The sequence below is a fragment of the Squalius cephalus genome (genome assembly GCF_949319135.1).
Source record: "Squalius cephalus genome assembly, chromosome: 21".
Taxonomy (NCBI): Eukaryota; Metazoa; Chordata; class Actinopteri; order Cypriniformes; family Leuciscidae; genus Squalius; species Squalius cephalus.
In genome coordinates this window covers 23,104,448-23,117,225 of record NC_137142.1, presented here as the reverse complement: position 1 = coordinate 23,117,225, position 12,778 = coordinate 23,104,448, and the positions used below count along the sequence as shown (strand labels likewise).

Sequence of the window (12,778 nt, the reverse complement as noted above, 5' to 3'; positions counted from 1 at the left end):
CTGTAATGAGCATGTTTGATTATAGCCTCAAAAAGCAATGGTTAATTTGCCAAATCAGAGAATTGTAAGACCCAATGTTTCTACGCTTGTTTGTGTCAGAAGAAGAAATAAAAAGACAGAAAGAAAAACATGGCTGACCTCAGCAACTCTTTCTAGAAGGGGTTCCAACCAGTGTTCATTACACTCGCAGTGGCTGTCAAGGAAGGTCAATACATTGGCCGTGGCTGCATCCGCTCCTCTGACTCGGGATCGCATCAAGCCTGAGAACGCACAACACACACACACACACAAGATTGAGACTCAAAGCACTGCTGCAATCTGAACTATGCAGAAGTTTATCATCCCTATATCCTAACTTAATGATCTACGACAAGTGTGCAGAGCACCATAATTAATCAAAAGTACCGGTACTTTGGAACCAAGTTTGGTAAAAAGTAATTTTGGAAAAGGTAATGATATAACCATCTTGGTGAGGAATTATGTTTATTTATAGTTATGTCTGAAGGGATTGTTTTACAGGTAGACAAAAATCACCTGTTGAACATGAATGCAAATTTAAGCCTTAACGAAAGCATTTTTTTTTACTTTCACTTTCTCCACTATCACCTCTTTGAAACTTTGAATCTTTATTATTCCTTTATTAGTTAGTTTCTCATTGTCTTACAACCGACCAGGGAGTGGTGAACAGGGAAGAATGTCACGAGACTTCCATCTCGCAACACCAAGGGAAGCGTGTTGTTAACACACTAGGTAAGGAGTGGGTGCTATTACTGTTTTGAGTTTTCTTAATTGGTATAGACTAGGTAGGGCGTGTTGAACGCCTGAAGACTTTATTTTGTTTGTTGTATTTTTCTTTTCTTGTTGTGTTCGTAGTTAATTGGGATGGGGTTGTAGTTAAAATGTGTTGTTTTTTTTAGCCCAGCTCATTTTCCTACTCCCTGTGAACGGTATTTGTGTGTTTATATCTCTCTCTCTTTTGAGCACTTTCTTGTGAATAAATATATCCCTTTTCTCAATTTAAAGACATATCTTTGAACATATCACGAAAACCAGACTTTTCCCGTTTTTAAGGGCTATAATCGGGTCCCCTTGTTATTGTTGGAGTATCCGAAGCTTGTGTAAAGCATCGGCCCTTTTCTGAATGAAGGCAGGGAGCAGCAGCTCATTTGCATTTAAAGGGACACACAAAAACGGTGTGTTTTTGCTCACACCCACATAGGGGCAACTTTGACGACTTTGACTTCTGGGGGGTATTTTAAGCTGAAATTTCACAAACACATTCTGGGGAAACCATAGATTTATATTACATCTTGTGAAAAAAATCTCCTTTAAACTCCCTTTGTTCTTATGTTCTTTTTGCACCAGCACCTTGATCACGTCTACCAGGGTTAAAGGATCTGGGAATTTATTTATTTATTTTATGTTGTGTTCCCTCATGCCACTTTAGGGACGTAATACTTGTGATTGTTCCTTATTTTATTACCTACAGTAATTACTTAAATATAACAAAAGCCAGAACAAAAGCCAAACCACGAAATGAAACGAAAACCAAACCAAACCAAACCAAACCAAACTTGTCATCATGTCAAAGTATTTGGAACTCCTTTACTGTATTATAAGCAAAAGCTCATCTAGTTGCTTATGTGGACAACTAAGAATCCACTGAAACATTCAATACTAATTAACCAATTTGCTTCTTTATTACCTCACAATAAAATCTATATGATCTGACATTTGTAAAGTAACCTTATTTCACTATGAGCCTCACCAGGAACTGAAACTTTAGTTCTTTGTTTTCTTACTATCAAGTCATTTGTGCATCAAAGAACGTTTGAAAGCAAATACAGAGAGCTTGCTTAGTTGGACTGGAATTTTATTGGAACAAAAGGTTTTGGAAACGAATAAACAAACTGCAGTTTTGGCTACAGAACAGCAGTTTTTGCTTGACAGATATATAAAACACCTTCCAAAAATACACTCCAGCTCAAAACAGACCATTTGCTTTTCTCTACTTTTTATTTTCTCCATATTTGCACCTATGAAGTATGCAGTGCTTTTAATAACTTCATGCTGAGGCTGGTCACAATTAGTCGCAATAGTAAAACTTCAGCTTGTTTTAATAGAAGCCTAGATTTTAATGACTACATAAGAGCTGATAGTAAAAGACCCACTCACTCTTACATATTAACTTGGGTATAGTTTTGATTAACAGAGTTCCTGTGATTCAGAGGGTAATAAATCACTCACCCTCTCGACGATCGTTGCGTAGGACTCTGACTTTCTCGATTTTCCCAAGTAAGGCACCATCTTCAGCTGAAAGTCCAAAGAAAACATTGTGTCAGCTCAAGTGATTAAGGCAATACATCTCTTCTATTTTATATGCTGTAGTTAATATACACAGGAGAAATGTGGTAAGATGTGCCACCTCCTTAATCCAGAAAAGGTCTGCACAATTTTGTAAAAGTCACCATATATTTAGAAAGGGCACATTGTATACAGCTGCATATATGACTGAGAGATGCACTTCTTTTTGGTCTTGAGAAACTTTAAAGGCATGAAAGTGTGGGCCAAATTTCTTTGAAAAATCCAATTTGGAGTGCTGGCAAAGAGAAAAACACCAGAAAATGATCAATGACTTTTTGCCCCAGAAAAACGTACATCCTGAGAAAGCTAAATCTCATAAAGCTAAAGAAAAATTAAAGGTCGGAGCAACATTTCTTATTTCCTTAAAACACTAATGAATTATGTCCCTTTTTTAAGTTATATTTTCATGTTACAAACGCTTATAAGTTCAATTAATAGCAGACACGCTGAAATGTAACCAGGTAGATTCGTTTTTCCTTCCATATTGCCCTTTCCTTCCAAAAAAAAAAGAGCACAGTTTCCCCCACTACATATTGTAAAAAAACAAAAACGAATGAAAATGCCATGAGGTTCTCCAAATAGAAAAGACAATACTTAAAAGCCAGTATGCAAAAGCAGGATCACAATCCACAGATGTAAAAACACAGAAGAAATGCGAGGACTAATAAGACCAGTGTCTGTCAGGATCCCTGCAGCAGAGCGTTATAAAGCAGGGCAGCACTGCCTTCAGGAGATGGTTCATACAGAGTTCAGACATCTGAAGAGGTCAAACAAGGAGTTTGGCATCCAAAAACAAAAAGCGTGATGGGATTGGGGGCTCGGGAACACGGCTGGTACCTTGATGACACACTTTATACAATCATACAAATCTCAGCTCCGCTGTTGCAGTGTTCTGCAATACAGATCTATGATTTATGATGACAAAGGTACAAGAGTGTGCTATGATAACCTAAAATAACCTGTACGGGGGTAAAAGCTCAACAAAAATCACGATGAGCAGTAAAAAGATTCTATATGATTATGAGATATCTGATATGATCTATTTAGTTCTGTACCATTAAGTTTCATTGAGGGCTAAAGATGAGAACACTTACGGTTGTCACTGTAGTCATCCACTAAGATGATCTCTTTGACCAGATGAAGAGGACTCTTCTTTAGCACACTGAAGACAGGGAAAGAGATAGGGTTGAATGGATGTGTATGTTCAGAAGTGTGTACACTACCATTCAAAATTTTAGTGTTAGTATGATATAGTAAGAGATTTTTAATAAAGAATCTAACACTCTTAGGCCCTGTTTTACACCTGGTATTAACATCCTTTTTGGTCGATTGGATCACAAGTAGATGAGGGAGACAAATACCCCTTTACACCTGGTGTTTTAATCAGTCGCTTCTGTCCTGATTTCTTCGAGGGAAGGGTCTATGGGCGGATGGGTAAATAAATGTATGTTTTTTTTTCCAGATCTTTGAATCTAATGGCCAAAATAATGTAAATTCCGATCTAATGGCAATTTATATATGAACGCGCACGGAAACGTTCATATATAAGCTTTCGTTTCTGCTCTGATAGCCGCAAGCAAACTCTGAACGCTGTTAATGTATTTGAAATCAGGAATGGTGAGAGAACATTGTGCTTGGTACATTTTTTATCTTCAAACCAAATTTGGGTCTTCAGCGTTCAAGTTTATATCCCGTCTGGCTAGCGCTCTTCCCATAATATTTACGCATTAAGTCAGTAGGCGAAGAGTAGGTGGACTTTTCTGGCTCTTCGAATGCTTTCGACTACATGAGCATTTACACTATGAAAGCAATCCGGTCGAATGCGTTTTCGACTACCTCTGGAAGTGGTAGAAAGTGGACAAGCTAAAAGCATTTTAGACCCCGTTTTTACACCTGTTTTCAGCGTCGTCCACTTGTGATCAGATTGACCAAAACGCATCTTAATACCAGGTGTAAACAGTGCCGTATTCAGCAAGGACGCTGTAAAATTTATCAAAAGTTACAGTAAAGACTTTTACATTACGAAAATTTTTATACTTTTAAATAAATGCTGTTCTTTTGAATATTAAATTTTATATTTTAAAGAAAGTATTCAATAACAGCTTTTGCTGTGGTATCGCAATTAGTAACAGAAATAGTGAAATTTCACTGGTATTGGCAACCAAATTTTGGTATGGTGAAAATCCTACATCATAGTGCGTTAAACATTGATTATCCCACCTGACCACAGTGCGCAGCAGAGCTGAACGGGCCTCGTTGTGGAAAGTTATAACCACACTTGACGCAGGAAGATCTGTCCTCCACTGTTTGTGACGACAGCTGAAAGAGAGGAAAATAACATATTAAGATAAAGTTAGAAAATAAAACTCCTCTTCCATTTCCTTTCAGTGCAAGGAATTTTATACACTGCAAAAAAAGTCACATTGAGTCAAGTTGATACAACTCAAAATATTAAACTTGAAAATGGCGGCATTTGGATTGAAGGGAAGCACAACACAGCGAAACACCATTGTCACACTGCTACACCTGAATGAACTCTCACACCCTCAGAGGAGCTCAAAGCCCACATTAATTTAATGCTTCTCTGAGACTGAGATGGACAGGAGGTCATGCATGCTTAAACTCTCTGGACTTGTATCTCCAAACATGCGCGCGCACACACACACACACACTTTATATCCCGGAGGTTTTAATTTGACAGCCGCGGGGCTAATCCTTGGGTTTTCTAGCACCTCTCATCGAGGATAAGAGCGCACAAAGCTTCTTCTGCACTGATGCCATTGATTTTGTGGCCATTGGATTCCTGGCAGGGGAAATCAGGGTCAATTCCTTCTACACTTCTGTTAAACAACAGGTCAGGGTTGAATACTACACATCATCTCTAATTCCATGACAGCCAGCGAAATAACATTCATTAAGGTATAAAGTGGCACAGAGGGCACATCCATATTTTTTCCCAACTTTATCAATCTTTGCATTGAAAAGTATAGGCGTTTCTACCATTTTAGACTTTTGGACTTCTCAGTAATACATTAAGGGGCCAGCACACATTTCTAGCACTGTTTGCTGGAGGTCTCGAGAGGAATAACTGTGCAGTAGGCCATTAATAGAATGGAGGCTTTGACTAGAAGACAAGCACTTTTTAGAGCATATCCCTTTGGCACACTCCCCTCCACTGGCCTCCAACCACCCAGCATGGCACCAAATAAACTGTCAAATACTTCCAGTGTTACAGCTCAAGTCAATAGCTAATAGAATAAACGTTCTGGTTTCAGTGTGCTGAATGCCTGCTACTATGTTTTAAGATTTTAAAGGGGTCCTATTCTGCTTTTTCACTTTTTCAACTTTAGTCAGTGTGTAATGTTGTTGTTTGAGCATAAAAAAAGATCAGCGAGGTTACAAAGCTCAAAGTCCACTCCAAAGGGAGATATTTTATTTAACAGAACACCCTTTTAAAGAACTACAATTTTTCCGATCTTATGAAGTCATAATGTGAAGTCATAGTTTTCAGACAAATAGAAAACAAAACATACCACTCTGAAACATCCTGTGAAGGCCGTGCTTGCATAATCTGTGAATGAATAGTCCGTTCTGCACGATCCTCTTGTTTGTTGACATTATTATTAAGTCTAAATCAGGCTTGCATTGGTTTGAAATTGCCGCTATTTACATCTGAATGAGTGGAGCTCGCTGTTACGAAGGGGCCCGAACACACGCTAAGCAGTGTCAATCAAAGCACACTGGGGCAGCTAACCAATCACAGCACATTTCGTATTTCGGAAGGAGGGGCTTCATAGAAACCGCACGTTCGCCCAGACTGGGGAGAGAGGAGCTGTAATAATGTAAAAATACGTGAAAAATTATGCGTTTTTAAACAATCAAGCATGAAAACATATTCGAGTACAGCCTAAAAACAAAATCAAGACTTTGTAAAGATGCATAATAGGACCCCTTTAATTAATTATATTGATTAGTTAATCTAAGTAATTGATAATTCAAATACATTTAAAACAACTGCATTGAACAGACAATAATATGGCATGGCTACTTTTAAACTGGAATTTGTAGAAATTATTTATAACTTTTTATGCTCCCCACATGATTCAGAAATCATTCTAAGGTGATGATTTGCTGCTCAATTGTTTTTGATGATAAATTATGAATAATAATTTAGCACCAATAAATATTACAATATTTTTTTTTCAGGATTCTTTGACAAACAGAAAGTTCAATAAACAGTATTTATTTAAAAATTGTTTTTAATAACTCTTTACTGTTATTTTGATCAATTAATTCCATTCTTGATGAATAAAAGTTTTAATTTCTTTTGAATGTTAGTGTATCACGGTATCCATACATGTTATTATTGATTTCTGAAGGATCATGTAACACTGAAGACTGGAGAAATGATGCTGAAAATTCAGCTTTGCCAACACAGGAATAAATTACATTTTAAAATATATTCATAATATTTCACAATATTACCGTTTTTATTGTATTTTTGATCAAATAAATGCAGCCTTGGTAAGCATAAGATACTTCTTTCAAAGACATAAAAAAAGAAAATCTTTATTACAAAGTGTTTTTTTTTTAAATATAAATAAAATCATATGAAATTAATGTACACTTGCTGCGCATTTCTTGACCAGTGTCAATTTTTTTTAAATATATTTATTTATTCATATAAGGAAGATACTCTGTATTAATAAAAAATGGACTGAATGAGAAACAAAGATACAGGCATGAGCAGAAAGGCATCATTCATTAATTGATTGGCAAGGAGGTCTATTTTTTTAATTAGAGCAGTGGTGCGGTCTGAACACCGGACACGGCCTCAGCGAGACAACTATTCCCGCCAAAAACATTTCCAATAAGACACATGGCCTGCTGCCATCAGAGGTAACAAAACAGAAGCAAAGTCTCTCAGGAGTAAACAAAAAGCATGTGTTCCTCATTACCAGCTTAGGTAAGTGTTTAACAGAGGGATTTAAGACTAGTGTTCTTCATTCCTTCAGTTCTGGGTACATTTATTAGAAGTTAATGGTGCAAAAATATTTAGGGGAAATTCTTTAACTCTCCATTTTTGTGAGAAAATACAAAAGGTTGGTATTCCAGCAGGCAAACTATAAAGCTCTGACCTTTAAAAAGGTCTCGTGGCCATTTTAAACCCAAGGTTTGTGTGTCTTCTGTGCTGAACTTGACTACTGCTTTGGGAATGCAGCTCACATGCTGCAGGGATGGTGAAAGGGCAGCGATAAGACGACTTATAACAAGCAAAGTAATGTCATCTGCAGCATCAGGAGCTCTCCAGGAGGAAAACTGACTGACATATAGTGACAAGACTTTTACATGAAACTGCACAGAGGAACTATAGTCAAGCCAAACACATTTACAGCATCAAACCTAGACACATCTTCCACTACTTATCAGAATAAAAGGACCCATGCGCTTTAAAAGGGGACACCGCAGCACAAACGGTCATCAAATCCAAAGAAGAGCAAACCAAATTCTCAGATATTAAAGCATTCCTTTCTAAATATGTATTGTGTTGAATACGCACCCACACATCCAGTTTTGTATGTAATGCCTGTAAGACTGCAGAAACCATTAAACGATCTAATATGACAGAAAGCTAAAATATATGTTTTTTTTTTCTTCCCAGTTTCCATTTGGGCATTTTGCTAAATTCATCTTGATGGTCTATTCAGTCCTACAATAAGCCTTCAACAAGACTTTCTGGGGCTTAATAATGATCAAAAATGTTAAGTTTTATTATTTGTTAAAATATAGTTTTGTAGTAATGGAAACATGAAATAAAGTTAGTAAAGTTAAGTTAAAAAACTGATACCAGCACTTCACATTAGCTGAAAGCAGCAGAGGCAGTATAACTATCTGAGGTAATTTCACTCTGAATTCTTCTCTTACTAGTTGTTAAAAAAAAAAAGTTCAAGATAATATTAATATTAAATATTTTCCTTCTACTTAGTCAGTTGAGGTCATAGGTGACATAGGTTGTTTCAGTTGTTACAGTTGAGGTCATAGGTGACATAGGTTGGCAATGTTCAGCATAGAGTGCTGCCCCCGCAGACAGCACAGTTTAGATGCTCTTCTATTATTCCATCACTCTACACAACTAACACACACATACACAATATAAAATTCAACCAAATAAGCTATAATTGCTGAAATTAATCTATTGTATTTTAGATGTCATGACAATTGGTTTAAACAAATAAATAAAATGCATTTATGTATATATTTATCTATTTTATATACATTACTATTCAAAAGTTTGGGTTCAGTAGGATTTTTTTAAATATTTTTTTTATTCAGCAAGTATGCATTAAACTCAAAAACTGACTGTAAAGACATTTATAATGTTACAAAATATTTCCATTCAAATAAATGCTGTTCTCTTGAATTTCCTGTTCATCAAACAAATAGAAAAAACATCAGTTTACAAAAATATTTAAATAATATTATTTTAATATAAAAAATAATAAGCAATATTAACAATAATAATAAGTATATACATCAAGTATAATAGTATTTTACAATGTTTTCGGTGTATTTTTAATCAAATGTAGCCTTGGTGAGCCTAATGCAATAAAACATAACCAGATGACAAAAATCAATCAAACATCAGCCAATCAGAAGAGCATGTGGGCGGGCTGCCTGGTTCAGATTACACGATTTTAGCCCGATTTTGGCACGATCCGTTTGACGTAGGGTGTCGTGGGGATTCGCAAACGACAACGGGCGTCGGGACGCAAGATTCGATCGTTTCATCTCGTATAGTGTGTCATAGTGGGCGACAACCTACGTCGCGTCTGCGATGCTTCACGACATCACGACAGAAAGACTAGCATGTTTAATTTTTTAACGGTCCTCCACGACGACGGCGCGCGAGTGAGTGAGGGAGAGTGAGTGAGAGTCTGCGTTCGCGAGTGAGTGTGTGACTGTGTGCGTGAGTGTGTGTGTGTGTGTGAGAGAGAGAGTGCGTGTATGTGAGTGAGTGTGTATGTGCGAGTGTGTGCGTGTGTGTGCGAGAGTGAGTGAGCGTGTGTGTGTGTGTGTGTGTGTGTGAGAGAGAGAGAGAGAGTGAGTGCGTGTATGTGCGAGTGAATGAGTGTGTGACGGCTCGCGATGACTGGTCGGAAAACAACGTGTAGTCTGACATGTTTCTTGTCCACGACATGACAAGATTTTTAGGAGTCAAAATCGTGTAATCTGACACAGTGACTATCGTAACAGACAAAAAAATCGTGTAATCTGAACCAGGCATTAGAATGGTTATAAAGGGCACTCACAATGATATTCAAACTCACATTAGATGCTTTGAGATTATCATTATCATAGTAATACTTTAGGCCAAAACAAAAACGTTTCAAAAACAGAATCGGCGCGTATCGCCGTCGCGGCTGGTTTGGACAGAAGCTCTGTTTAACATGGAAAAGATACCTTTTATCATGTGTCGCAGCGCGTCTGGTTAAAAAACACATACCAACCCAAACGTTTTAACGGCAGTGTGTGTAAATCAAAGACTTGAGCTCTTGAGCTTCTGTCTTAAAGGAATTGCCCCTGCAGCTAATGTTTATTCCATAATAACCCACCTCTCAGGAAGAGATGAGAAGAAGTGTCTGGGAAATCATACCAGAATATGATCTGAACATCTTGATCTTGCTCAGTTCAGGTCAAACGTGACGTTTTCAAACACACATCCATTTACAATGCAATTTGAACTCTGTCCAACCTAACTACAGTCAACAACGTTTGAGAGCCGTGCCAGTAACACCCCTTGCCAAATGACTAAAACAAACATCCAGCTGACGTGAGATTACAATGTACAAGAATAAACCATTCAACCATTATGTACTCAACACCATTTCCCCTCCTCACATTTGGAGGCCAAATATTTGAGACCACTTTGAAAAGGATGGGATTTAAAATCCCATTTCAATCTGGAAAAAGTTGTGATTTTGAAAAATGTAAAACAAAGAAACGTTGTCAAGTAAAATGAGTAGGACATATTTCAGATCCTGCACTATTTGTAGCTCACTAATCAAGTAATCAAATTTGTGCTATTGATAACGTGACTTTGTAAAGACGGTCAGATCTTTCTGAAGCTTCTTTCTTCTATCGAAGATCAAATGCTCTTTAGATCATGGAGAACATGTTCATCAGGTTTTATACAACTTGTAATGAACACAATGCACCTTTAGCCTTTATTTCCATATATATCCAGTGTTTTTCCCTTTCTAGTGTTGCATTCACTATCATGAGAGGTGGGCAGACAAAATATTTCACTGTAATTGTACAAATGTGAATATTAAAACTTTGGACCTGGAGGGATCAGATCGATATGAAATACTGACACAAAGAGGAAATGGGACTGGGCAGTGTGAGCGAGAAACACATCTTAATTACACAGTCAGTGTGGCAGTCATACAACAGTGGGTCAATGTTTGCTTATGTGGCTCATGGAGACTTTAGTCGATGACTTCATGACTGCTCTGCCAGTTGCAGCGGTTGGCAGCACTGTGAGATATTCCCAAAAGCCAGACAGGCACTGGCCAAAGCACACAGTAGTTTTTCTGCAAGAAAAGGCCAGAACTCAGACAGTTCAGAGAGATTTTGAAAATCAGGCAAGCTTAAAAAGATCACGCTCAAGAGAGTGAAGAAAGAAAAGATGAACAGATGTCCTTGCTGCTTGATGCATCTCCAAAAAACTTTCATGTTCTCATCATTCAGAGATCTGTTACTGGCTTATTGATGCAAATATCGGCTGCTGGGTTTAGTGAAGCACTATAAATAAAGTTTTGTTCCCAGACAGCAGAATATTCAATTCCATCCAAAAGCGTTCATGTGAACTAAAACAGAGCTAGATGGCACGACAGGTGTCTCGAAACACATTGTTTAGGGATGCACAATATATCTGTGCCAGATTTTTTTGTATTGGCATTGTACAATATTGGGTATTTTGCACGCTCCTTTATTTCCTTTATTTTTACATTCAGATCATAAAAGGTAAAAATAAAATGTAATCTTTTTTATGAATCACGTCAAAATATAGTATTTTATAACTGTACATTATGACGTTGTGATGCCTAAATTCATTTGTATTGAATTTAAAATGATTGATTTTAGTTAGTTAGGTCTACATAGTATAGACCTTTAATAATCAGCAATTAATTGCACCATAATTCTTAAAATGTATGTACTGTATGATACAGGATAGTGTGCAAGCTCATTCCGTTTTAACAGACAATAATAATAATAATGATAATAATAATAGTATACATTCTTATTTCCCGTTTTTACACCCACTTAATAATAATAATAATAATAATAATAATAACAAAATATAATTTTTATTATTGTTTTTATTTGAGGTGGCATTATTATTTTAATAATAAAATTAAGGTTACACTATTTTAAGGAGTCTGTTTATTTAAGTACTGAGTAATATTAATTAACTACATGAACTTACCATAGGGTTAGTATTAGTTGTTTTTTTTAGGGGTAGTTGCATGTAATTATGCATAATTTATAGTTATTACTATAGTAACTACATGTAATGTGTAACAAGGACACTGTAAAACTGCTTTTATTCCCATTTCACCTTTCTAAAAGCTCTTATATGACAATAGCAGTTTTTCATAGCAATTAACATGATAGACAAATGGTTTATGTCGCAGTGTATAATTAGGTGGTAAAGACTTCTAAAATATCAAAATGAATATCCATTTATCATGTCATACATAGTATTGTTGTGATGCCTAAATTCTCTTGTGGTATTTAAATGATTGTTTTTATTTTTATTTTTAAATTTATTTCGACAAAACCGTACGGAATTTGAATAAATCGTTCATTTATTGGTTATCAGCCATATCTGTGCATTGTTCTGCATTTTAACTGTGTTAGACACTGAGGGGAAAATAAAACAGTGAGATGTGCCGCAGCTGTCAAAGATGTTTTTCTAGTGCATGTTCATTAAAAAATAACAATCTAAAAACAGCAAAGGTGGAGGCCCTGTGTGAAGGGTGAAGAGTTGCCGCATTTCCTCAAATCATAATCCGGTGGTAAAAGGGCACTTGGATTCCTGGAATTATAGGATGGATTTTTAAATAGAAACAAACATCCAATTCTTAAACTGTACGTTCACATCGCCAGGTGGGAAATTGGACGCCTTGAGGTCAGGAACTTGAAGTGTCCAAGCGACTCGCTGCAGTACCTGTAAACAACACAGTCACGCCAACAATGAACATCCCTTCCTGTATCCACAAATCCCCACAAGTTAGTGATGGTTCATTTATTGGTCAAAATGTAGCAGAGGACTATTTTAAATTATTTTTTATTTTTTTATCAAGGGCCAAGCTAATCCCAGTGTGATGGGAGGGCAATTTCCTAAGAG

The 12,778-nt window shown here is 36.6% G+C and overlaps 1 protein-coding gene across 2 annotated transcripts in view; it reads right to left on the bottom strand.

The window, feature by feature from the left end:
* The window catches only part of galnt2 (UDP-N-acetyl-alpha-D-galactosamine:polypeptide N-acetylgalactosaminyltransferase 2), a 74,381-nt gene that overhangs the window by 12,736 nt on the left and 48,867 nt on the right, over window positions 1–12,778 (bottom strand). For both annotated transcript variants that reach the window (XM_079854583.1, XM_079854582.1), the window contains exons 4-7: window positions 4,585–4,683; window positions 3,459–3,526; window positions 2,248–2,313; window positions 139–260 (exon numbers count right to left, since the gene is read on the bottom strand). In XM_079854583.1, the coding sequence (XP_079710709.1) occupies window positions 139–260; window positions 2,248–2,313; window positions 3,459–3,526; window positions 4,585–4,683 (355 nt within the window). The remainder of the gene's footprint in view (window positions 1–138; window positions 261–2,247; window positions 2,314–3,458; window positions 3,527–4,584; window positions 4,684–12,778) is intronic.